Below are 26,777 nucleotides of genomic sequence, written 5' to 3' on the forward strand. Positions count from 1 at the left end.
GGAAATCTCGCGATATTTCGGCTAAAGGGACCCGAAGAGGCATAGTGAGCGGCCGGGGACTGTAGGGGTGGAGGGCACCGGAGCCGGGAGGGGACCGGTCAGGCTGGGAGTCGAGCGCGTGCTGCCCGCGCCACTTGGGCTCGGTCAGTGCCGGCTGACCTGGGCCCAGAGGAATTGTGCGGACAGCGCGGCCCTCCTGGCTGGTGAGTGGGCACCTGGTCGCGGCTGGTGAGTGGACCCGGAGCTTCACCTGGGCCTTCGCGCGCAGTGACAGGTGCGCCGAGGAGCGCGGCGCTCCACCGCTCGCCGACCCGCCCCCTCCGGGCCTTGCCTGCCTGGGCACGGGATGAGCCGCGGGCCCCAGCTGAGAGGCTCGTGCTTTTGGCGCCTATCACTGTCTGCGTCGCCGCGGAAGAGCGGCCGCCGCCCCTAAGGGAAGGAGGAGGGAAGCGGCCGCTGACCCCGGGCATGAGCCGGACGCGGCGTCTACGGCTAGACTAAGGCGCCGACATGAACCTGCACCAGGTGTTGACCGGAGCTGTGAACCCTGGCGACCACTGCTTCTCCGTGGGCAGTGTCGGCGATCAGCGCTTCACGGTGAGTGAGAGAGACTCCCGCGTCGCCCTAGACTGGTTCGCGCCCGGGAGCCAGCCCGGCTGGCCGGGAATGAAGGACCGAGGCAGGGAGCGCCTGGTCGCTCCCTCCGGGTCCCCGTCACTTAGGGCCCAGGCGGACCTGGCCTTTGAGAACGAAGGTGGCAAAAACATTTTACCGTGTAGAGCCTGAAATCAGAAGTTAGAATGTATTAGGACTTAAAATATTTTTAGTCTTATTTCCTTGAACCACAGTGGTTGCCAGAGTCATTTGTCCAAAATCTTTGTTGAGTAATGAGTTGAGGGCTTTTTATTTTCCTTTTCCATAGTCCTAAATTGTCAAATGTAGAAATACTTGAGATTGGTTTCGGTTTTTATTGTAAGTTAAAGTATCTTTGTAGTTGAAATGAGTGGGTGTCTTAAAACAATTACTAATTGTTTGCTATCAACCCCAGCACTGAGTGAAAGCTGCTTTTCATTTATTTTTCTTCAGATTCACTAAGGAACAACTTTGGAAAGAAAAAGTATTTTAAAAGTAACACTTTTCTACCATTCTTTGAATTTCACATATAACAGTCACGTCTTTGAAAACTTTAAAGATTGTTCGAATTAATTACTGAAAGTTGCACCTTGTTTTTCAGTATAACTTCTTTTTGCTATGGAGTAGTAATTCCAGGTTAAGGGGTCACTCAAAGTAACTTGATTTTTGTTGGTCTTCCCATGTATTATAAGGAGGACCGCCCCACATTTGCTGTTTATCAATACAGTGGCCTTTTCTGCCTTAAGTATGGCTTTTGCTATAGTTTCAAACTGTAAATCAGTATTGTAGGTGATACCTTTTGTCTAAATATATTTGTAATGATGATGACTTTTGCTACAACTTGTGTAGATTATCTCTTTAGTTGTGATTAAAAGTAACACTTTATATAAGTGAAACAAAGTAAATAGCTTAACAAATGCCCCAGGTTTAGGAGGCTTAAATTTCTAATCTTACTGTCTAACTTTGACTTTTTCTGTGTCCTTTGTTAGTATAAATACCCAACATTTAATATGGCTTAGGCATTTAATGCCTAAGTTCTACTTTTAGAGTTATGCTAACCTAGCATTTTGCTTTCAACTAAAGACTATTCCTTCCCTGTAGAGTGACTCATGCACACCTTAGTTTGCACTTGACAGTAGTAATTGTTGAAATTCTAATTCTAAATGTTTACCTAGGCAGAATATTCAGGGAAAGAATGAACTCTTAGGGTCTGAGCAACTGTGTTCTCCCTATAACTGGGCATTGCTCTCTATTCTTGTTACTTAAAGGAAGGAAATAAGCCTCATCCTTAGGGGTTTTCCTAGTGGGGGATTATAGGATAGTAATGTTGCATTTTGTATCATCTCCTGGAGTTATATGAGCACTTTCTTCAATGTAAGATTTTTAAAAAAATTTTATATGTATACATATATTTTAGTTGTCTATGAACCATTTATTCATTTATTTATTTATATGTGGTGCTGAGAATCTAGCCCAGTGCCTCACACATGCCAGGCAAGTGCTCTACCACTGAGCCACAACTCTAGCCCCAATGTAAGTTTTAAGAAATTTTTAAAGAAGGCAATCAGAATCTATGTAAATACTTTCAGATTACATATACAATAAATATTTAAGGATGCATTCTTTAAAACCTTGGTGAATTGCCTCTGTGTTATTTTTTAGGAGAAGTCAGTTAATGTGCCAAGAATTATATGGTCATCATACACCATCATGTGGCTTGTTCCTTAGTTCTGTTTTTAAAAGTCTATTTCCCTAAAGTAGGCTTTAATCATCCCCCTGCAAGCTTATTGCAGATTTCTCCCAGATTTCTGGAAACAAAAGAGTAAATAAGTTTTGTTTTTTGTTTTTGTGTTGTTGCTGTACTGGAGATTGAACCCAGAGCGCTCTACCACTGAGCTACCTCCCTAGCCCCTTTTATTTTTTTATGGTTGAAACAGAGTTTCACCAAATTGCTGAGGTTGGCCTCAAACTTAATAATGCTTCTACCTCAGCCTCATGAGTAACTGGGATTATAGGTATGAGCCATTGGGCCTGGCTCAATAAATAATTTTTGTGTGTGTGTGTGTGTTTATTTAATATAAAGAAATTCCAGCTATCTTTAATTTGGGTGGGTACTTGAAGGATTATCAGTCATGTTTTCTCTATTGCAGCCAGTCCATCCCTGACTCTTTAACATTATATCCATGGTTCTGTTAGAAGCTAGGGTTCTTGCTCTTAATTTCCTGAATACTCACACACGTCTCAAATTGATCTCTCTTTAAATTGCCCTTTTTTCTGTTTCTCATGTTAAAATACAGAATCTATGGTTTACTCCTTGAGTATTGTTTTTAAAATACAGAATCTATGGTTTACTCCTTGAGTATTGTTTTTAACATCTTAATTAATATCATTATTATTATTTTTTTTTGGTGGTAGGGATCAAACCAGGGAGGGCCTGAATCATGCTGGGTAAGCACTCTTCCGTTAAGGTACACCCCTAGCCCTGATCAGTTGATTGTTCTTTCTTTCTCTTTCTTTCTTTGCAGATAGCAAAAATTAATGGTAGATAATATGTGAAGACTAAGAATTGGTCTCAATTGCAGTTTTACTCAGGGTAGGGATATGAAATCTTCTTGAAGTACCCCCTAGAAAATTCTTTTATCCCTTCTGGTGCTTTATGCCGTAAGACATTCCTGGGTTTGTAATTCCTTACTTTGCGTATTTCCAAATAACTCACCTGTTTTGGCTTTGGAAGATTCTAGAAGTGAGATCCTGTTTTCTCAATAAAATCTGAAAGGTTTTAAATTGAAATGAAATTGAACACCACTTACCATGTTTTCTAGATTTTAAAACATGCGATTATTAATAGAGATTAATGTACCTACTATTAGATTTTTTAAAAATACTTAAACAGACATCAAACTATTTTGATTTTGCCCTTAGTTAGAAAGCTTCTAGTGGGCAGTGACCATGTATCACACTTTATTTGTACTTTTATTATATCATTAACTAGTCTTGCCTTGTGTATTTGTGTGTGTGTCTGCTGTGGCTTCCTGGCAAGTACCTAGAATAATGATTGAGGGAGTGGTGATGCCTTATAGTTGAGTCATTACATGGCTTTAATTTCTAGCATGGTTCCTTATAGTTATCTATGGAGCAAGTTCTTTTGCAATCTTTTATATTTCCTTTTTTCTCTCTGGTACAATGTGACTACAATAGTACTTATACATTGTTACATGAAAAAGTGCACAGCTCTAAGTTCATGGCTTAGAATATGTAAGACTCTTTAAAATGTCAATGTTTATGAAATTATAGAGTTATAGTCATTATAATGCCTCGCACTAGAAAGTGCTTGATAAATAGTGGTTGAGTTGATTGATTATATGGATAAAGAAGCCTTTCTGCAATATGATTAATAATTACTGTGTTTTAAAATAGCTTTATAATTTAGATTTGAACCTAAATAAAATATTTCTGTTAAAGTTTGTTTACATTTTTTCAAAGCCAATTGTTATGCATTTTATTATCAACATAAGTAAGGAACTAGGGAAGTCTTCGGTACACTAAATCAAAATTATTTTTTCCTTGGTTATTGGAATGATTCTTTTACCCTATTTCCTTGTTGATTTACTTCCGATTTTTTAGAGAAAATATGTGAGCTATCTGATCTCGATCTGTTGACAATTTTTGGTTTTTAGGAAAAAATATTGCTTATAAAAGGCAATAAGAGAGGCACTGTTAATTAGAACCTCATATTTTTGTACATATTTCATGTTGAAACTGTTTTGAATGAAATGGAAAGGGAGTTAATTACCAAGAGACAGAAAAAATTGTGCTAATATTTAGGACTTCGTTTTTCTGATTTGGAATTTTAACACCTTAGCTATAGGAGGGAAAGGTTTCATTTAATTTTAGGCAACTCAGTGTTCCTAGCTAAGGGGACCCAGATTAGAAATCACAAGACTTGGAGCTATGTGATGCTGGTAGATAAATGGGGACTGAAACAGCATTCTCCTTTCTCAACTCTCTGTGACAGTAAGCAGGCTTTAGTTTAACTCTGTTTTGTTCACTGCAGGGACGCCTGATTGGGCATAATTGCTACATTGGGAGGATGGGAAACAATTTTTATTTTATTTTTTGGAAGGAGCCACGTGAGTTTTTGTGAGTGGGGAGAATGCAGAAAGGGAAAGTTTGCTGCTGTTCATATCTGGAGAAATAAATATGTTTGTGGTGATTATAAGGGCATTATAGACTTCTTAAAAAATTTGGCTTTCTTTATAAAACATTATAAAATTAAAGTACCTTTAATACTAGTACTAATTCTCAGTATTTTAAAACAATAATAAACATTGATTACAGCACACCAAACTATGTCCTAGTCATTTAACTAGGACATATACTAACAATAAATTCTTCAGGATCTTCACCTGATATGATTGGTTAAAACAAAAGGTCAGTGAAAAGAAAATCCAAGTATCTTACAGAAATCTAGGGTTTCCAAAGTAGAATATTGACTGTTACAGTCTTGAATATTTTTTGAAATTTAGAATATTTGAGAAGATTTTCTGTCAAAATTTAAAGCTAAAAATCATGTTTGATTATATGCTTGATAGAATACATTTTCCCCAGGTTTTCCTGTGCATCAAGTAAGCAACCTAATGTCATGTGTGCCTAGTACAAGGATTTTCCATTGGTTATTAAAAGAACGTTCTGATTATAGATGTTTTGATAGAAGCAGTTTGTGTACCAGTTGTAATATAGGCATATTACCTTTTTGTTTGATAAGACAGTGCCATGTATCCTTTTTTGTTTATTTATTTATTTATTTATTTTTTTCATGTTGCTGGGGATGGAACTCATTCCTGAGCTACTATGGAGTTATTCTCCCAGCCATTGAATTCCTTTTCTAGTAGTTGATTCTTTTCTTTTTACCGCAGATTTGTGAGGTATTTAGATCACATCAATTCATATCATATCTGTGTTCCAAAATGAAAATAGCTATAGGGAAATCCGACCTCAAATCTTGCCCTTTTTAATTTTTGTTAGTATAGTTAGTATTACATATTTAGATTTTATAATTTAGAAAATTTGGCATGAGTTAATTTAGCATCAATCTTTGTTGCAATATTCTTTAACTTTTCTTGACTGTTTATCTTTGCATTGAGTCTGATCAAATCACACAAACTTGATCACTTCTGTGTTCATTCTTACATCCCTGATTCTTTTTTCTAAAATATTTTTCATCATATTTTTATACTTGTACATAGGTACAATATCTTTATTTTTATTTATTTTTATGTGGTACTGAGGATGGAACACCCCCCATACCCCCCCCCCCCCGCAAGTGCTCTACCACTGAGCTACAACCCCAACCCTTTCATCGATTTTTTTAATAACTTTATTTATTTTTAAGTAGTGCTGAGGATTGACCCCAGTGTGCCACATGTGCTAGGCAAGCTGAGCTACAACCCCAACCGTTTCATCGATTTTTTTAATAACTTTATTTATTTATTTTTAAGTAGTGCTGAGGATTGACCCCAGTGCCTCACATGTGCTAGGCAAGCACTGTCACTGAGCCGCAACCCCAACTGCACTTCCCTGATTCGTGAGCACTCCTAGAGCATGTAATAAAATTATGTGGAAAATAAAGTCATGTTTGCCAACTTCAGATGGGACCTCAAAGCATCACAGGAATCCTCCCACCTGTTTTAATTTTAGTGTCATCTTCTGAAACCTCCCACCCCAACATTCTCTTATTTACATAAGCTTACTACCTGGAATCTGTCAGATCCTAACTGATTTTCAGTTTTAAGCTGAAAAATCCACTTTTATTAGTATCCATTCTTTCTCTCCTCCTGGTACAATTAAAGGGTTGTTTCCTGCATGTCCAGGCTTAATTCTTTTTTCTTTGTTCTGGATCTTATCTTTTCAGTGTGTCTCTAGGACTTTAGTCCCTCAGTTACAGTGTATATACTCTTCTAGAAGTTCTAAAACATGCTTAAAATTCTCATCTTAAAAAAAATAACCAGCCAGAAAACTCTTGACAAGTTGTCTCTGACTTCTTAGCTATAATCCTTGAATTGACTATACTTGTTGCAACTTTCCACTTGCTTCTTAACTCCCTAAATTCTGGCAGTGCTTGTCCCCTTTGTCACCAGCAATCACCTTGATGCTAACTTGAATCAATATATTTCTCCATATATTGCTTTCTCTTTGTCATTTGTCATGTTGAGCATTATGTTTCTCTGGCTTAGTTATATCATATTCAAAGCCTGTCCTGTAATTCCTTGTTTACTTGTCGTCTACTTAGACTGCATTGTCTCTGGTGGCAATGACATCTTTTTTTGTTATTACATTTCAAACAGCTGTCAGATAGGGCCTTGTACATACTGTGAGGACAATTGGAAAAAAGAACCTGTGCTGGAGTCAAAAGAGCTGCTCCATAGGTTAAGTTCACCTTAGTCAAGGCCTACACACCTTCTTTTGGACTGCTGTGCCTTCTCCACATTCCCAATTTAGAATCTTCAAAATGTAAAATTTTGGCGACTTAAAGGTTTTAGGGTAGGGACGTGGGATTTTTAGCTTCCGTTCGACTTTCCACAAAGATAGCATTCTTCCTTTATTCATTATTTCATTCAGTTAACATTTATTGATGCCATTTCTTTGGGAGTCATTGTTTATTGGTAGTCAAAATTTTGAGTCAGAACTTTTAAAAAATTGAAACATAATATGTTAAAGGAAAAAAGCTAGTTGTAATACTTTTTTTGGGGGGGATACCAGGGATTGAACCTAAGAGTGCTTAATCACTGAGCCACATCCTCAGCCCTTTTTATATTTTTTATTTCGAGACAGGGTCTCACCCAAGTTGTTTAGGGCCTTGCTAAATTGTTGAGGCTGGCTTTGAACTTAGGATCCTCCTGCCACAGCCTCCTGAGCTGTTGGGATTACAGGCATGTGCCAACACACCCGGCATGGTTGAGGTAATACTTCTATCCAAACATCTTCACACTTAAGTCTCTGTGATCAATTGGCTTCTGGATGGTGTTAGAGATGCAACCCAGGCAGGACCTTGTGCATGGTAGGCAAGTACTCTACCACTAAGCTGTATATTCTCAGCCCCAAATTTGCTTTTATAGAAGGAATAAGAACCTATCAGTATTGACCACACATAAAGTGTGGATAAGAAAGATCTGCAGAGTTGAGGACCAAAGGTAGACCTTACAATTTTATCTACAGTACCTCTTGCTTACTTTTTTCTTTTAACTAACTGTGGACAAATTGAGTCTGTGTGTAGAGGTTTTCAAAAGCATAAATTATGAAGGATTTAAAGAAAGTATTCATTTGGAAATATTGAGTTTTTATTGCATTTGAAATCCTACTGTATACAGTGTGGGAAAGAATCACAAATAAGCTGGATTCTTGCCCTCCGGAGCTAACTATTGAATTGCCTGGATTGCTGACTGTCATAAAGATTTATTTCCCAGAGGAAATTTTTTGATGTAGCATTACAGTATGTATTTTTAGAACAACTTTGTTGAGATGTACATGTACTATAAAGTTCACCCTTTTAAAGTTTATATTTCAGTGGTTTTAATATATTCACAGAATTACACATTAGTTAGCACAACCTAATTCCAGAACATTTTTCTCATCCAAAAGAAATCCCCATTCACTAATAGTTACTGTCTATTCACCCCAGTCCTACTTACAACCATTAATCTTGCATATATTTCTTATTTACCTCCGTCATCTTATTGTCTCTATGAATTTCTCTATTCAGGATATTTCATATAAAAGAAATCATATAATAGGTGGTCTTTTATATTTGACTCTGTTCACTTTGCATAATTAAAAAAATTTTAATTGTAGATGGACACAATTTCTTTCTTTATTTTTATGTGGTGCTGAGTATTGAACCCAGTGCCTCATGCATGCGAGACATGTGCTCTACCACTGAGCTATAACCCCAGCCCTGCATAATGTTTTTAAGATCTGTGTTGTAGCATGTATTAGTATTTCATTCTTTTTTATGGATGAATAATATTCCATTGCATATTTTATTTGCTCATCAGTTGATGGACATTTGAGTTGTTTCCCCTCCATGTCTATGATGAATAATGCTGTTATGAGCATTTCTGTTCAAGTTTTTATGTGGACATGTATTTTTAATTCTCTTGGCTATATACCTAGGTGTGAAACAGCTATGCATATGGTAACTGTGTTTAAACTTTTGGGGAACTGCCAAATTGTTTCACAGTTTTCGTCACTTTATATTCCATCATCTTACATTCCCATCAGCAATGTATGAGGGTTTCAGTTATTCTACATCCTCACCAATACTTGTTGTTTTCCTTTTGGAGTGTTCTGGGGATTGAACCCAGGGGCACTTGACCACTGAGCTACATCCTCAGTCCTTTTATTTTTATTTTGAGACAGGGTCTCACTAACTTGCTGAGGCTGGTCTCAAATTTGTGATTCTCCTTCCTCAGCTTCCCGAGTTGCTGGAATTACAGGCATGTACCTCTGTGCTTGACTACTTTCTCTTTAAAAAACAAAGCAAAGCAAAACAAAATTATCCTCCTAGCTATGAAGTGTAACATTGTGGGTTTTTTTTTTTGTTGTTGTTGTTGTTGGTTTTTTGTTTGTTTTGTTTTGTTGTTGTTTTTGTGAACTCAGGGTCACTCAACCACTGAGCCACATCCCCAGCCCAGTTTTGTATTTTATTAGAGACCAGGTCTCACTGAGTTGCTTAGCACCGTGCTGTTGCTGAGGCTGGCTTTGAACTTGAGATCCTCCTGTCTCAGCTTCCAGAGTTGCTGGGATTACAGGTATGTGCCACCACATAAGTTTTAATAAAAGGTAAACAAAGGATTATCTTTTTTTCTTTGAAGTTTGACAGACAATTTTTTAAAATTTTTAAATTGATTTTTCAAAAAATAAATGACATCGGAATGCATTACAATTCTTATTACACATATACAGCACAAATTTTCATATTTCTGATATAAAGTATGTTCACACCAATTTGTATCTTCTTCATACATGTACTTTGGATAGTGATGTCCATCACATTCCACCATCCTTGCAAACCCTCTGCCCCCTCACTTCCCCTCCTACACAGCCCTATCTAGAGTTTGTCTATTCCTCCCATGTTCCCCCTCCTTACCCAACTAGGAATCAGCCTCCTAATATCAGAGAAACCATTAGGCATTTGTTTTTTGAGGATTGGCTAACTTCACTTAGCATTATCTTCTCCAGTGCCATCCATTTACTTGCAAATGCCATGATTTTATTATTTTTTTATTGCTGAGTAATATTCCATTGTGTATATTTGCCATTTTTTTTTTATCCATTCATCTACTGAAGGACATTCAGGTTGGTTCCACAGTTTAGCTGTTGTGAATTGTGCTGCTATAAACATTAATGTGACTGTGTTCCTATACTATGCTGTTTTTAAGTCCTTTGAGTATAGACCTAGGAAAGGGATAGCTGGATCAAATGGTGGTTCCATTTCCAGTTTTCCAAGGAATCTCCATACTGCTTTCCATATTGGCTGAACCAATTTGCAGTCCCACCAGCAATGTATGAGTGTACCTTTTTCCCAACATCCTCACCAACACTTATTGTTGTTTGTCTTCATAATAGCTGCCATTCTGACTGGAGTGAAATGATACCTTAGAGTAGTTTTGACTTGCTTTTCTCTAATTGCTAGAGATGATGAACATTTTTTCATATATTTGTTGATTGACACTTCTGAGAAGTGTCTGTTGAGTTCCTTGGACCATTTATTGACTGGGTTATTTGTTTTTTTGGTGCTTAGCTTTTTGTGTTCTTTATATACCCTAGAGATTAGTGCTCTATCTGATGTGTGAGGGGTAAAAATTTGCTCCCAAGTTGTAGGCTCTCTATTCATCTCACAGATTGACAGACTATTTTTTAGCTGCATTTCATTTTGTATTACTTATTAAAATTTTGTGTAATTAATCTGGACGTGGTGGTTCATGCTTCTAATCCCAGCTATTCAGTAGGCTGAGACAGGAGGACTGCAAGATTGAGGTCAACCTTAGCAACTTAGTGATACCCTGTCTTAAAATAAAATATAAAAAGGACCACCATTTGACCTAGTTATCCCACTCCTCAGTATATACCTAAAGGACTTAAAATTATATTACAGTGATACAGCCACAACAATATTTGTAGTAGTTAAATTCTCCATAGCTAAGCTATGGAACCAGCCTAGGTGTTCTTCATCAGATAAATGGATAAAGAAAATTTGGTATATATGTACAATGGAATATTATGGAGCCATAAAGAAGAATGAAATTATGGCATTTGCTGGTAAATGGATAGAACTGAAGAATATCATGCTAAGCGAAATAAGCCAGTCCCCCCAAAACAAAGGCCAAATGTTTTCTCTGATATGTGGATGCTAACACACATACACAAACCCAACACAAGGGGTTGGGATAGGGAAGAACAGAAATTCATTGTTTAGAAAAAGGGGAATGAAGAGAAGGAAGGGAGGATGGGAATAGGAAAGAAAGAAGAATGAATCAGACTATCGGATATAACTTTGGTATGTTCATATATGAATACAAGCCAGTGAAACTCCACATCATGTACAACCACAAGAATGAGATCCTAATTAGAATAAGTTATACTCTGTGTATGTATAATATGTCCCAATACACTGTACTGTCATGTATATCTAAAAGAACAAATAAGAAAAAGTTTTAAAAAGTGCTGGGTATATAGCTCAGAGGCAGATGCTCCTGGGTTCAGTCCCAATTACCCCCCCCCCCCCCACACACACACAAATTAAAAATGTTTTTGTGTAATTGGTTTCAGCCTGTTTATTTAATGAATTAATGAAAGTTTACCCAACATGTGTATAGTCTGCTATAAATATCTACTTGTTTGTGATAACGAATGACAGTGGTTGTGTCTGTAACATGCCAGGTTTTTGTAGAGATGAACTGCCAAGAATAAAATAACTACTTAAGGAATCTTCTAAGATTTTGTTAGTTGTTGATAACAAAACAAAACTGGAGAGAACAAGTTAATTACTATCATAATACTGTCAGCTGTTTTTAACTTGTTTTGTGGCTTCTATATAATTACAGGGATCCTCTATCTGTACTATCTTATTTCCACAGTTGAAGGCATTGAGTGACCTGGAGTTTATGTATTTATCAGTATAACAAAGTGGATATTCATTTTGCCTTATCTATTTCATGTCAAACAAATTGTTTGCTAATTTAAAATTGCCTTAGTTGATGCTGTCCAGCAGTTGCCTGCTGTGGACTGATAGCTCTCACAGGATCCCAGCCCCTGCTTATAGCCTCTTCTCTTCTTAGTGCCCCATGGGCAGGGATCACCATAGTTCTGGCATGTGGTCCTGTCACCCTGGACTTTCTTCCTTCCCAAAGCCCAGAAGGATGCTCAGGCTGGTGTGTGGTAAAAAGAAGCTGATTGATAGAATAGTGTTTTCCAAGGCAAATGAACCTGGAGATGGTTAATATCCCAAAAGCTAAAATCTCTGCATTTACTTTCATAAAAGTCTTCTGCCATCATATTCATTAAGGTAGACATCACTGCAGTGCACTCTGACCTTCCAGTCCCAAACATTGTAAGTAGACTTTGCAGCAGTAGCTGGATCTAGCAAAACCTCCAGTGTCTCCTGTTAGACTTAATAAGCATTTCTTAAGATTCGAGACTATTGTCCTTTGGTCATCTTACTGGTCTTCACATTTTAGGTGATTTCAGTATTTACTTTCACAATGAAGACCTGGCTAATGTTTCTTAGTTACCAAACCTGGAAAACTTGGATATCGCTAATACTCTGGTCATGAGCATATCTGCATTTCTTACCTGTAAGGATTGACTCCAGTCTCTCACAGTGCACTACCTGAAGCCTAACAACGAGCAAACCACAAATCCTTGTAGTCATCAGAGAACTTAAATGTCTGCTTCACCTTGATATTTTTGATCAAAGGCAACTCAAATCAGAGCTAGCTTTTTATTTGATACAGAAGAAGGATATCCTGCCAAATATTTCCCTGGATATTTCTTGGGGCAATTTCATCACTGATGGAGCTGTAGAGTTGTTTATCCACAGTAGCCCGTAATACAATTTGTGGGACTTTTAGCTACAGATACTGGTTATTCTGACTTCTTTACTACATGACTTGAAGATTTTTGGAGAAGCCAATATGAGTTAGATTTCTGAAGCACTGAGCTGATATAGGAACAGGTCATGTTTTATGAAGGAATCTCTTTATAGGTTCTTTTTTTAATATTTATTTTTTAGATGTAGATGGACACAGCACAATGCCTTTATTTTTATGTGGTGCTGAAGATCGAACCCGGGTCCCACCTGTGCTAGGCGAGCGCTCTACCGCTGAGCCACAATCCCAGCCTTCTTTATAGGTTCTTCATAGAGGCATTTTTAATGCATATAATCATGCCTGCCATTTCAAAGTTTGTTACTAAAGGAATAAGGACTCATTAGGGATTTGCCAGTGCAGTTCACAGCCAGTGGTTGTGCTCTCAACACGTTAGGGCCTGGCTCTGATCAATGCCTGTTTACCTGTTTACTTTTCAAGACTCTGAAAAGTTTTTCCTATTACTAATAGTTATAGAAGTGGTGTCTTCTTTTCTTAATCAGTTGAAGAATTCTTATGGATATTCTATTTGACAGGGTTGATACTGCCAAGTTGGTTACATAAACAGTGGCAGTGCTCATCACCTGGATTCCAGTACTGCAGCTGTCACCTGAGCAAATTGCACAACTTCAAGAAGAGCTCTTCATGGAAGTTAAGGAACTTCTAGCAATAATAAAACAAAGATCACTAAGAATGTAGATGTTGTTACCCTCTTGTTAGTTTGAAAGCTCTTTATTATCTTACAGCGTTACCAGGTGACTGCAACATATCATTGAAAATCAAGGATTGATGAGCTTTATCCAAGTTTTAGTGACTTTTTTCAGAGTCTTCAGTACAAAACAAAGTACTTGGTCTTTTAAACAACATAGCTGAAGTCAAAGAGTTCTTTTCCAATAGTGACTGAAGATGTGATGAAGCAAATCAGCAATTTACTTCATACCAAGGAATTATCAGTGAGCTATTCTGCTGTAGTCTACCTGACAAACAGCCCTGGTTATTCTTTGACCTGCAGAGTAGTGTTCTTTTCCAGGATGTGCTTGCAATCATGCAGTATTGGCCAAATTCAACTTGTAAGAATGTTAGTAATGACCTACAGATCTTGCAATTCATTTTTCACACTCCTTGGCAACTTCTCTCAACCAACAGTTCAGCCTGGGCATTGTGGGCTATGTATCATGTCTGCAGGAAAAACCCAAGCAGATACTTCAAAATATTAGTCAAAGAAGAAAGATTGCAGCTTTTGTATGGTATCCAGGAGCATAGTCAGGTAAACCCCCAAGTACAATAGATAGCAATTTCCATTCTAGAGAACTGAAGGATGCATTTTATGAATTGTCAGATCCACCAGGCGACCAGCACACTGGTTTCATTAAAGAGGTTCGTGGCATAAAAGTTAACTAGTGAGATCAAAATAAAACACACAGACTCAATTACCTTTTTCTATGACCAGGTCCGAGACAGCTCTCACCTCTCTGGCTCATACCTCGAACCACCCGATAGGGCAGCAAGGCTTACTCAGGGCTAGCAGGAGAGAGAGCACGCCAGGGAGTGGCCTTTTATTGAGGAACAAGAAATTCAGGGGAAAATTCCATCCAGTGAAGGTCGAGGGGGGCAGCATTCCAAGGTCAGGGTCAGTGATTGGTCTCAGGGTCAGTGGTCAGTCAAACCCCCACATGGACAGGTTCTCGCACCTGGAGAGGGTGGGGAAAGCTCCAACACAGTTTAGCCAGAGCGCCTCACACCCAGTCCGGGAGGTGCCCAATCACGTGCGAGAATGGCTTCCCACAGTCAGAATCTGACTTTATTTGTTGAACACTCTTCTTAACCTGAGAGCTTTGAAGGTGAGCTCTGTTCCTCAACTTAAAGTCTTCTTCCCTGTCAGTAATTGAATATTGAAAACAGTTGTTGGAGTTTGTATATTGGCTGTCTCATTGTCCTTTTCTTGTTGGTTTTCTATAACTTACAGAAACGCTAGATTTGTATGGTCACCATAATCCCTAATCACATCACAGTCATTTTGGGAAACCCCTTCAGCAGTAATTTGGAAAAAATCACATACAGTGGACTCTGTGGGAAGACCTGGGAGCTTGTGTTGGAATAGCTGTGCCATTTATCTTTGGCCTTGAATAGTTTCTCCACTTTAGGAGTTTGTCAGGAAAATAGAATCTCTTTACTGGGAAGCATAAGGACAGACCTACCAAGAGGACTTGGTATTTATGTTAAAATGTGTCGGTTGTTATTCCTGGTATGTGAAGCTACCAGAAAAGAAGCACATGAACAAAAGATAAGAAATGATGTAGTACAGTGACACAAACCTGTAAATCTAGCTATTTGGGAGGCTAAGGAAGGAGGATCACAAGTTCTAAGCCAGCCTGGGCAACTTAATGAGACCTTTTCAGAATTAAAAAAAAAAAAAAAAGCTAGAAATGTAGCCTAGTGGTAGAACAAGCATTCCTGGGTTCAATCCTTAGTACCTGGGGTGCAGGGGATTTTTTTTTTTTTTTTTTTTTTTTTAGAAAATAGAACCTCTTTTGCAGGAGGGAGAAAAGATTTACTTTCTTTTATTTCCCCACAGACACCTGAATACTTTTCATTTGAGAGGTAGAGGGAAGAGAAACGTGTGTGTGTAAATATATATATGTATATATGTATGTATATATATATATATAGATGTATATATATATATATATGGATGTATATATACATATATATTTTTAATAGTAAATGCTACTTTATTTTTAATTTTTTTGGTCTCTGATCTCTTTATTTATTTGTTACAATAGCTTTATTATTATTATTATTGCCTTACAATTCTTAATACACCTTTATACTATGATGTATATTTTTTTTTCAAAAATTGTTTTTAGTATTTTCTTTCTTGTCTTTTCCCCAGCAATTTGATAAATTATATCAAGCTTGTATCAATATGCATACTTGGGATGCATGTGGGACATAGTGGGTTTAGAGCCTGAAAATGAGAGTGTTTAGAAGGAATGTTATATGGGAATTGTAAATCTCAGTCCTCTAAAATTTAATTTGGTGGGATTATGACTAAAACTGGGAGGAAGAGGAGGGGCCAGAAAGACTGCTATACATTTTAGTGGGTGTTTTTATCTAACATGAAGTAAAAAAGGGATGGCTTTTCTGAGATCCAGCTTTAATTACTGCACATAAAATCTTTTATCAACATGCTGCATCATGCTCTGAGGAATAAAGTATGAATTCCTTCCTTGCCTAAAACAGTTTAAAAATAAAAACTAAAATTGCCCTTTTCAGTATATTGTGGATATTATCCGTTGGGGTTAGCATTAGTACAGTGGTATGGTTGAAATGAATTTTGAAATTATAGTTTCAGTAGACCCTTTATACTGTTACATTTTAAATAAGATGGGTTTCTTTTTCATTTTTAAGTTTATCTGGATGAACCACATTTTAAAATTTAGTGAACAACTGTACTTTCCATTTTGGGAAAAAGTGAGACTAAGTGAAAAAGTATAAAAATGACTTTGATTTTGAGAATGAGATTTTTTTTTCTTAGGGTTTTTACTGAAGACATGTTTTACAGTTTTACAGTAAAGGGTAGAAATCATAAGGACCTATCTTATTGAATTTTCACAAAGTCGACCTCTATATGAAATGACTAAATTGATAAATAAAATATTATAATTTATAAGAGCACCCACTTATTCTCCCTCCTAATCATTGTTCCCCAAGTAATAATTACTATCCTGATTTCTATCACCCTAGATTGATTTCACTTGTTTCTTGACTCTGAGTAAACAAAATCATAATTATGTCTTGATTTTTTAATGCATCATTGTAAAATTCATTCATATTCTTAACATTAAAAATAATTTTTTAAATTGCTACATAGCAGTGGCAAAGAGCAGTCTGTGGTAAGATCCTCTTGGAGGGTCCGAATGACCAAGTCATTTTCATAATAATGCCAAACTTATTTATTACTTCTCTCGCATGTATCCGTGTAGTTTTCCAAAGGCACTACCTGGAGATTAATGGAATACTATGTATTGTGTTTTTTTTAGTTTTAATTTCCAAGAGTAAATATTGATAAGATAATTCACAAAAAATAAAGCTAATGGGTGAAGTGACTGGCTTCAGTACATTTCTACGTATAAAGAATTCTTTTTTTTTTTTTTTAAGAGTCCATCCTCCATCTCCTGAAACTTTAAAAACAATTTTTTTTTTTAGTTGTAGATGGACATAATACCTTTGTTTTATTTATTTTTATGTGAGGCTGAGGATTGAACCCAGTGCCTCACAAGTGTTATCCAAGCACTGTTCCACTTAGCTATACCCCAACCCCAAGTAAAAAGGATTCTTGAGACAAGTAAGTTTGAGAACCATTACTTTAGAGTATTCCATTGTGTGATTATGCTACAATTTATTGTCCATTCCATTGTTGATAGTATTTGAATTGGTTCTACTTTGGCACTATTATGAATAGAGCAGTGAATGTTCTTGTACATATCTCTGGAGTACTCATGGACACATTTTGTTGAGTATTTTGGGGCAAAATTCTGGCTCTATTATGCCTTTTCCACTTTCGTATCTTTGTACCTTCTAACATAGTGCAAACCTTGGCTCATTTGCTCAATCTGATAATACATTTAAAAATTTAGTAATTGCATTGTCCATGCTATTACAATAAACAGGCCTACAAAAGGTGCTCAGAATTTATTTACCTCTCCCCACCCTGCTCAAGACTGAATTTCTGTGTTCTGGTCAAATTCTGTGTTCATAAGTTATTCTGTCCTTCTTGCTAGCCTTCCTTCTATAAAATATAGTATTCATTTAAAAGAGAATTAGTTTGTTTCACTTTGCTTTTAGTTATTCTTCATTCTTACTGGTTTAATTTTTGAATATCTGTCTATTATTATGACTACTGGATGGCAACAAACTACTGGATGGCCAAAAATAAAAACAAAAAAGATGATATAACCAACTCTACTCCATACTTCATGAGTTGATATTATGCTAGTGATTTATTCTAATTTGTTATATGACAGCAGAATGCATTATATTTCATATTACACATATAGAACACAATTTTTCATATCTCTGGTTGTATACAAAGTATAGTCACACCATTTGTGTCTTCATACATGTACTTAGGGTAATGATGTCTATCTTATTCTACCATCTTTTTTATTCACATTCCTCTTTCTTCCCCTCCCTCTCCTTTGCCCTATCTAGAGTTCCTCTAATGCTCTCATGCTCCCTGCCCCCAACCCCATTATGAATCAGCATCCTTGTATCAGAAAGACATCCCGCATTTGTTTTTTTGGGATTGGCTAACTCCACTTAGCATTATATTCTCCAACTCCATCCATTTATCTGCAAAGGCCATGATTTTATTCTCTTTTATTGCTGAATAATATTCCATTGTGTATACATACCACATTTTCTTTATCCATTCATCTACTGAAGGGCATCTAGGTAGGTTCCGCAATTTAGCTATTGTGAAAACCAAATGCCGAATGTTTTCTTTGATACAAGGAGGCTGATTCATAGTGGGATAGCGAGAGGGAGCATGGGAGGAATAGATGAACTCTAGATAGGGCAGAGGGGTTGGAGGGGAAGGCAGGGGGCATGGGATAATTAATGATGGTGAAATGTGATGATCATTATTATCCAAAGAACAGGTATGAAGAAACAAATTGGTGTGAATATATTATGTATACAACCAGAAATATGAAAAATTGTGCTCTATATGTGTAATAAGAATTATAATGCATTCCACTGTCATATATAAATAAAAAAATAAAAAATAAATAAACGGATACTTGAATGTTGAAAAGAAACCAGCTAGACAAAGACTAGGTAGATAAAAGTCAGGTAAAGCACCTTGAGATGGCAGGAAGAACAGAAGGAAGGGTGTAGAAGGCCGGCTGGCTGCAAAATAACCTGGGGGTGACGAACAACTTGTTTAAGTTGATACAGCAGGAGTAGGAGCCGTTTATTGCAGGACAGGAGCAGTATTTATACATTCCACACAGCTTATCTAATTAGCATAAACTAGATACATCAGTCAACCAATAAGGAATCTCCACACTTAATGGCTTGTTTTTGTTACTTCTCAAACCACTCCCTCAGGCATTTTGCCAGGCACCATCCAGACTTGTTTACGAACTAACATTCCCCTGGCAAAATGCCAGGTGTTATTTTTGACTTGTTTACAGACTCTAACAGAAGGGTAGTGTAGGGACAGAAACCAATTGAGAGAAAGAAAGAATAGCCTGGACATGGATTTGTAGGACAGTAATTTGGAGTATTGACTACAATAAGGAATTTGGATTTTATTCTGAGTGCAGTGGGAAACTGTTCAAGGCATTTAACCAGGGAAAATTGCCTAAATAAACATTTAAAGAAATCAGTGTAGAGGCTGGGGCCGTAGCTCAGTGATAGAGTGCCTGCCTTGCAAGTATGAGGCACTGGGTTTGATCCTCAGCATCACATAAAAATAAATAAATATATTGTGTTCATCTTCAACTAAAAGAATATTAAAAAAAAGAAATTACTCTGTGAAAATGAAATCGAAGGAAACAAGAATGGAAGCAGGCAATTATCAGTAGTAATGCAGGAGAAAGATGATGGTGGGTTAGATAAGACTGATAGCATTCAGGGAAGGTAAGAGAAGTGGAATCATTGGTGTACATTTTGCAGACAGGGCTAACAGGATTTGCTGTTGGGCTACACATAAGAAGAAAGAGAAATAATTCCAAATAAAGGTTTGTTTGTTTTTAAATAAACCATTTAAAATTGTTCTGTTTAAAACACACTACTTAATACCTATATATTCTACATGATAATGCTTTCTTAACACTTTTATCATTTTTGTTTTATTTTATTCAGGCTTACGCATCTGGATGTGACATTGTAATACTGGGAAGCGATTTTGAAAGATTACAGATAATACCAGGAGCTAAACATGGAAATATTCAAGTGGGTTGTGTAGACTGTTCAGTGCAACAAGGCAAGGTTTGTAATCTTGTGGTAATATGCAGATTTGTTTTGAATATCAGGTTTTTGTAAGGATAATCTTGAAGTATGACTTTCCTGTTTAGACTTGCCTTGTTTCAAGGACAAGGTAGCTGCAATTTTTTTTTTTTTTTTTTTTTTTTTTTTGCTAAAAAGCATTTTAGAGAGTCTCAGAAATTCTGTAATTATAAAATTTTAAAATACGATATAACATTTGATTTGAGAAGCATAATACTACCTTTAGAATTGGTCTAAAACTTAATTAAAGATCAATTGGATTGAGGGAAAGTAATGACGAATATTCAGTTTGTAGGCTAGGGATATAGCTCAGTTGGTAGAGTGCTTGCCTCACATGCATAAAGCCCTGGGTTCAATCCCTAGCACCATAAAAAAAAAATTAAATTTGTTTATAACTTCATAATTTTTTAAAAAACTATTTGGTAAAGTCATTCTTTGCTAGTAGGTAGTTATGTCCTTGTAACTTTTGGATAAACTTTGTGTTGAAAGGTTGATTAACTACTAAAATCTGTAATATTAATTTTCAAGTATATAAAAGAAATGAAAAACTTTGGCTGGACTTCTTTTTGCAAAACCTTGAAGATAAAATAGCAAGCCAAAACAGAAGAAACAGAGCATACAGATCAGGTTAAATACAATTTAAATTTTAAATTTTAAATACAATTCTGTGTAGTACCAGTATGTGAGTCCTACTAGTAGGCAATATATAAGGTTAAAAAAGCTCTATATGTCATAGATACATCCTTGTTTGTAACTGGGCTGAATTTTGCCAATGCATTCCCTCCCTCTCCCTCAAATATTTAGCTACATTGTTTGTCTATTCCACTAGAATTTTTTTGGTGTGCCCTAGGACCTCATGCATGCTTAGCATGTGTTCTATCACTAAGCTATGCTCCTAACCTCACTGTAACATTTCCTGTGAGGAATAAAAATTATCATAAAAGAATCTACACCCCTCCCTTTAAAAAAAAAACTATCCTAATTTCTGATAAATCTGGCAGTTTGAAAAATTAGTATTGGGGACCTAAAAATAATCTTGGTAAAAGAATTGTGTATTGTTGCAGTTTTTACCTATTTGTTTTATTACTATTCTTTTTGTTACCTGCATCTCTTCAAGTTTCTCTCATCTTTCTCTTGTTTAGACATTTTATTATTTATTACTATATTCCAAATATGATCTTTGTTATAGAATAATAAAAATCCTTGAGGTTTTTTTTCATTCTCTTCATGCCTGATTGACTAGCTTTGTAATTTTGCACTTTTTATTATTGTATAAAAACTTTTTATATTATCCAGACTCAGATAGAACTGGTTAATGTTGGAAATCTAATTTGTTATGTTCAATGAAAGCTACATTTTATGATGAACTAAACTACATGTTAGTCCACATTAGGATGAAGGAGACGCTTGGTTTTTTGGTCATTCTAATAAAAGGCAGGAGTGAGGGGTGTAACTCAGTGGTAGAGTATGTGCATTAGACTCTTGAGTTCAATCTGTAGCATTCTCTAATTTTTTTTTTTTAAGAATAACTTAAAAGACTAATAAAACAAAATGTTAAAAAATGTATTCAGGGGGTTAGGATTGTGGTTCAGTGGTAGAGTGCTTGCCTCTCATGTGTGAGGCACTGGGTTCAGTCCTCAGCACCATGTAAAAATAAATTAAAGGTATCGTGTCCACCTACAACCAAAAATAAGTAAGTAAATAAATGTATTCAGGCAATTTGCAAAGGAATAAATCTAGGTTTCATTTTTTAAAATTTAACATACACTGACAGAATCATAAACTTGAAGGATAAATATCCTTAAAAACAATTTTGAGATTTGTCAGATTCTGTATTTGATAAGTATTACATTGATATGTTTTCTTCTATAAGGAAAAGAATTAATATTGACTCTGTATTTTATATATGCAAAGTGTTTTACAAATGTTACTTTTAGTCCTCAAAATAGAACTGTTAGGCCAATGGGTTGGTAAACACTTGTAATCCCAGCAGTTTGGGAGTCTGAGAGAGGAGAATCTCAAGTTCAAAGCCAGCCTCAGCAGATTAGCTCTCACTCAACTTGTCTCTAAATAATGATAATTTTTAAAAAGGACCATGTCTCTAAATAAAACATAAAAAAGGACTGGAGATGTGGCTCTGTGGTTAAGACCCCTGGGTTCAATGCTTGGTACAAAAAAACAAACAAACAAACAAACAAACAACTGTTAGAAAGATTGTTTCCCTGTGTATTTTTATAATATCTATAATACTAAGGTTCAGTACTAGGATTCCAACCCAGATAGGATGGTCTTCAAACCTGACATTTTTAAGTATTAGTGAAATTGTCTGTATGGACATATTTAAAACTATATTATTTATTTCTTTTGCTCTTTTGATATGTAAGTTAATATAGTTATAATTTTTTTTCTTTTATCTTTCAAAAGATTGCAGCATCCTGTGGAAACATTATCTCCATTTTTGAACCAGTTAATCTACCGAAACAAAAGAAAAATTTGGTTAGTAATTTATCATTTTTTCCTTCAGGATTTGAAATGTCTTTAGTATTAAAAGTGTATAAAATCTGAACAACCATCAAATAACCAGTATAAATTATACACTATAATTTAAGATACATGTTAAATCCCATTGCTCTTAAAAGTATATTTAAATTTTTATTATAATATACTAAATTATGCCAATGAATTGTCTTGAAATGCTTTACTTCTTTTTCTTCTAATATTTTTTATCTCACAATATATATTTTAAAAAGTAACGTAAAGTTTGACAGTTAATTTTATTGCTAGTATCAAATACCATTGTGTAGCCTTATGTGGGACTTTATTGTTGGTTTAGATCTGCATTCATTTATATTTTCTTCTTAAAGTTACATGTTTTATTTTTAGGTTCTTAACATTTCTAGAACTTAGTTTCTTGTGCTTATTATATCATGTATATAGAATATAATTCAATGACTTTTTCTTTATAAGGAATTGATATTCAGAAATAGTTAAGAAATCTGGTTAATCAGTAGGTAACAAATATTGGTAATTTATAGTAGATTTCATAGGTGCTTTAATGCTCTTAAGTATAACAAATGAACCACATTATTTTCCCTGTGTCTAGTGAAGATTAGTAATTTAAGCCATATGAAAGAAGACAGGTATAGTGTAGTTGAAAGAACAGTGTGTTCAGACTCATAAGACTGGTTTCTATTTCTGCTGCTTCCTATCTCTTTGAATCTAAGCAAATCTGCTTAAGAAGTTTTTTTGTTCAACTCTGAAATTGATTAATAACTTAGTCATTATTTTTTTAAAAAACATTTTTAGTTGTAGAGGGACATAATAATTTTTTTTTTTTTTTTAAATGTGGTGCTGAGAATTGAACCCAGTGCCTCACATTTGCTAGGCAAGTGCTCTACCACTGAGCCACAGCCCTAGCCATCATTCTTGATGTGGTTATTGTAAGGATAACATATTAAAGACTGTGTATAAATGTAAAGAATTTGAAGATGTTTTATAGTAAAAATACCTTCAGATATTATTTTGTTAATTTTTGTGGCATTTTCACTTAATTCATTATCTCACAAGTTACCTCTAACCTACTTTGAACAGCTGTTATTCTTTTCCTTTCTTTTTAAAAATGAGACAGTAGAAATCCAAAGAAAATAAATGCGTTGACCAACAAAACAGCTGTTGAGCCAATTGGTGGCACATGCTTGTAATCCCAGCTACTCAGGAGACAAGAGGACTGCAAATTTGAAGCCTGCCTTAGCACTTTTAGTCTACTCTAAAACACTGTTTAATTCTTTCCGTTTCTATATAGTCTTTAATCTGTTATCCTTAAAATAACCCCGTCAAGAATGACTAGGTATATTTGTCTTTACCTAACCAGCACTGCAGACTCCTCATGTCAGTAGTTGATAATTAATATTTGTCTTGTTCTAAAGGTCTGAGGTCAAATGCCCATGTTCACAGATATAAGTTCAGATCCTAAAGACGTGTTTAAGTCTTCCGAAGTATTTTATTAAAACCAGTATCTTTAATTGCTTGAGAAGAGAGGCAAATCAACTAACTGACCCTTTCCTATGTCAACAGAACTGTGACATTTTCTTTGGGTCAGGCCCAGGGTCCAGTGGTTATGTAAAATAATGGAACACGAATGAGAAAATATTCATAGGCTTGGCCATTCTGAAACCAGTTTACTTCTTGTTTCATAAACTAATTCATAAATATTATAATTCATAAGTATTATTTTTATGAAAATAAAATTACTAAAAGAAAAAATAATGCAATGGGCTCAGGAGGCTGAGGCAGTAGGATCACAAGTTCGAGGCTAGCCTTAGCAGCTTAGCAAAGCCCTAAACAACTTAGTGAGACCCTGACGCAAAATAAAAAGGGCTAGGTATGTAGCTAGTGGTCAAGTTCCTCTGGGTTCAATTCCCGGTACCAAAAAACAAAATAAAGCAAACAAAAAAAGACTGAATAGGTATTAGTCAGTTTCATAGTTGAATAAAAAACTTCTTAAGATGACTTGCTTAGGTTCAAAATAGTTATCTCAAAATTTAAAAAAATCTAAAAAGTCTGGGGATAGAGCTTAGAGGCAGAACGTTCCTGGGTTCAATCCCCAGGAACAATAAATAAATAAATGAATAAATAAATTTAGAAGCTATCGTATAGGTGTGATTACTTCTTTGTGTTAATGAAAAATATTTTCTCTGAGTTAATTGATAGCTGTCTTTAAATTTGGAAGGAGTGTCCACAGTTCTCCCTGATTTGTATGTATTTTTTAAAAAATTGTTCTAATTAGTTATACATGACAGTAGTGATTTCTGTGTTTATAAATTACTAGTGAATCCAGTATTAGAGGCTCTTATAACCTTATGAATTAGCAAATTGGCAGTATTAAAAATAAATTTTGAAAGTTGTTTACCCTACCCAGAACAAAATATTTCAGTAACTATATGTTGAACTTAAAAATCAGCTGAGCTGAAAAACAATCAGTATTTTATGTTGAGATGGCTATATTATTAAGAGTTGAACTATGTAAAATATTCAATAAAACAGACTATTTGTAGGAAGCACTGACTGCAGAGAAGGGAACAAAAACTTGAGAAGGAGAGGAGAACTGGATCAAATGGAAAAATCACCATCTGATTGGAAGATACACCAAGTCTATATATAATTTAGAATATAGTTTCAGAGACTATACATCCTCATTAAAAAGATTATTCCATGTTCTCTATACATCCTGAAAAATTCTTTCGAGGTGCTGGTTCATCACTAGAGGTGTACTTCAGAAATGTTGGTAGACAGGTATATAGATCCTGCCCTGGGAATTTTAACATCTGAAGGCAAGATGTTCTTTCAGTATATATATATATATATATCTAGTTGAGACAGGGTTATGATGTTCAGGTTGATCAAGAGCCATTCTTATAATGTCAGTCCTTCATAAAAGTGTATTCTGTGTACTGCTTCATATTCAAAATAACCCAGGGTGTTGGTTTAAAGTTCATGTTCCTGTGCCACAAACTGGACCCTTTGAGCCTAAATTTTTGAGCATGGCTTTTGGAAATTTGATCTTTTTATAAAAATCTTAGGCTATTCTTTGTTATCCTAAACTATTACATTGAGTATTTATGGATTTCGGTCTATTGGTGGACAGTGAAATCAATTTAGTAGGCCACAATTTGAATTTTAAAGGAAAATGAATTGAAAGGTCAAAATGTATATCATATGTAGTAAGGGTAACCCCAGGTTTCATATGTATGTCTGTGTGTATATATGTGTGTGTGTGTGTACATATGTATATACATATATATATATATATACATATATATATACACATCTCTCTGTGTATGTATATGTGTGTGTGTGTATATATATATCTTTGTGTGTGTATATATGTACACACACACAAAGATGTATGTGTGTGCGTTCTGGTTCATGGTACAACGTGTATTTTCTTACTGATTTGTAGACAAAAATAGTCGGAAGCATACTGTTTTAATAAATAGAAAGGCTTTGCCAGGTGTGGTGGCATATGCCTGTAATCCTAGTGGCTCAGGAGGCTGAGGCAGGAGGATTGTGAGTTCAAAGCCATCCTCAGTTGCCTAGGGAGGCCCTAAGCATCTTAGTGAGACCTTGTCTCAAAATTAAATATTAAAAAAAGGGAGGGGGCCTGGGATGTGACTCAGTGGTTAAGCATCCCTAGGTTAAATCCCTGGTATGAAAAAAAATAAAAAAAAATTTTTAGGCCTTATATAGGTATTTATTAAGGAAGTGCTATATGTCTTCTCAGTTTTCCCATGTCCCGTCATGATCTTGGATGGGGATGAAAAATTAAGAAAAGTTTAAATAGCAGAACCACAGACAAATATTTAAAATTAAACTTTTGACCATAACTATAAAAAAATAATAATTTGGTCTGAGGTTAATAAGATAGGTTATATAAGATGACATGTGCTTTATTGGTGGTTATGCTAAAGAAAGAGTTTTGGGTATTCTCTCAGTAATCTCCATCATATATTCTCTTATTCTGAATGAATTGAACACTTCGTTCTTAAAAATGACTGCATGTATTATTATAATAATAAGCCTGAACATACACATTTCATACAAAAGATGCTCATCATAATTATCTAAATGATTTTTTTCTAATTTTAGGAATATTATAGTCAGTGGCAGAAGAGTGGCCAATTTTTTCTGGAATCAATAGCACACAATTTAACTTGGGATCCCACAGGTAAGAAAATAAAGAGGATTAACGAAATATTGCTTGCCTGCAATGCTGCTTTTATTATTCTTATGTATTTCGTGTTGTAAGATTATGGTGAATACTAAAGTAAGTTTAACACTTTGTGCCCATTTAGAGTTGTTACTGAAATGAAGTAACGTTTACTGAAATGAAGTAACATTTCATATACACTGTAATAAATTATAGGATATGATAAATACTGTAATGCTTATTGGTTTTGGAAAAGAAACATTTCTATCTGAGGAATC

At 35.5% G+C, this 26,777-nt stretch overlaps 1 protein-coding gene and 1 pseudogene across 1 annotated transcript in view; both read left to right on the top strand.

Moving 5' to 3' along the window:
• Positions 1–40: 40 nt before the first annotated feature.
• Dmxl1 (Dmx like 1) overlaps positions 41–26,777 on the top strand; it is a 329,055-nt gene continuing 302,318 nt past the window's right edge. Inside the window, 4 exon segments of the mRNA XM_058578056.1 lie at positions 41–597; positions 19,650–19,775; positions 22,218–22,289; positions 26,439–26,517. Coding sequence (XP_058434039.1) covers positions 511–597; positions 19,650–19,775; positions 22,218–22,289; positions 26,439–26,517 — 364 coding nt within the window. The 5' untranslated portion in view covers positions 41–510.
• LOC124089903 (protein zyg-11 homolog A-like) lies at positions 5,948–15,393 on the top strand (annotated as a pseudogene).

The sequence above is a fragment of the Marmota monax genome, unplaced genomic scaffold, assembly GCF_021218885.2.
Source record: "Marmota monax isolate L192 unplaced genomic scaffold, Marmota_monax_Labrador192_F-V1.1 WCK01_AAM20220418_F8-fsc00373, whole genome shotgun sequence".
Taxonomy (NCBI): Eukaryota; Metazoa; Chordata; class Mammalia; order Rodentia; family Sciuridae; genus Marmota; species Marmota monax.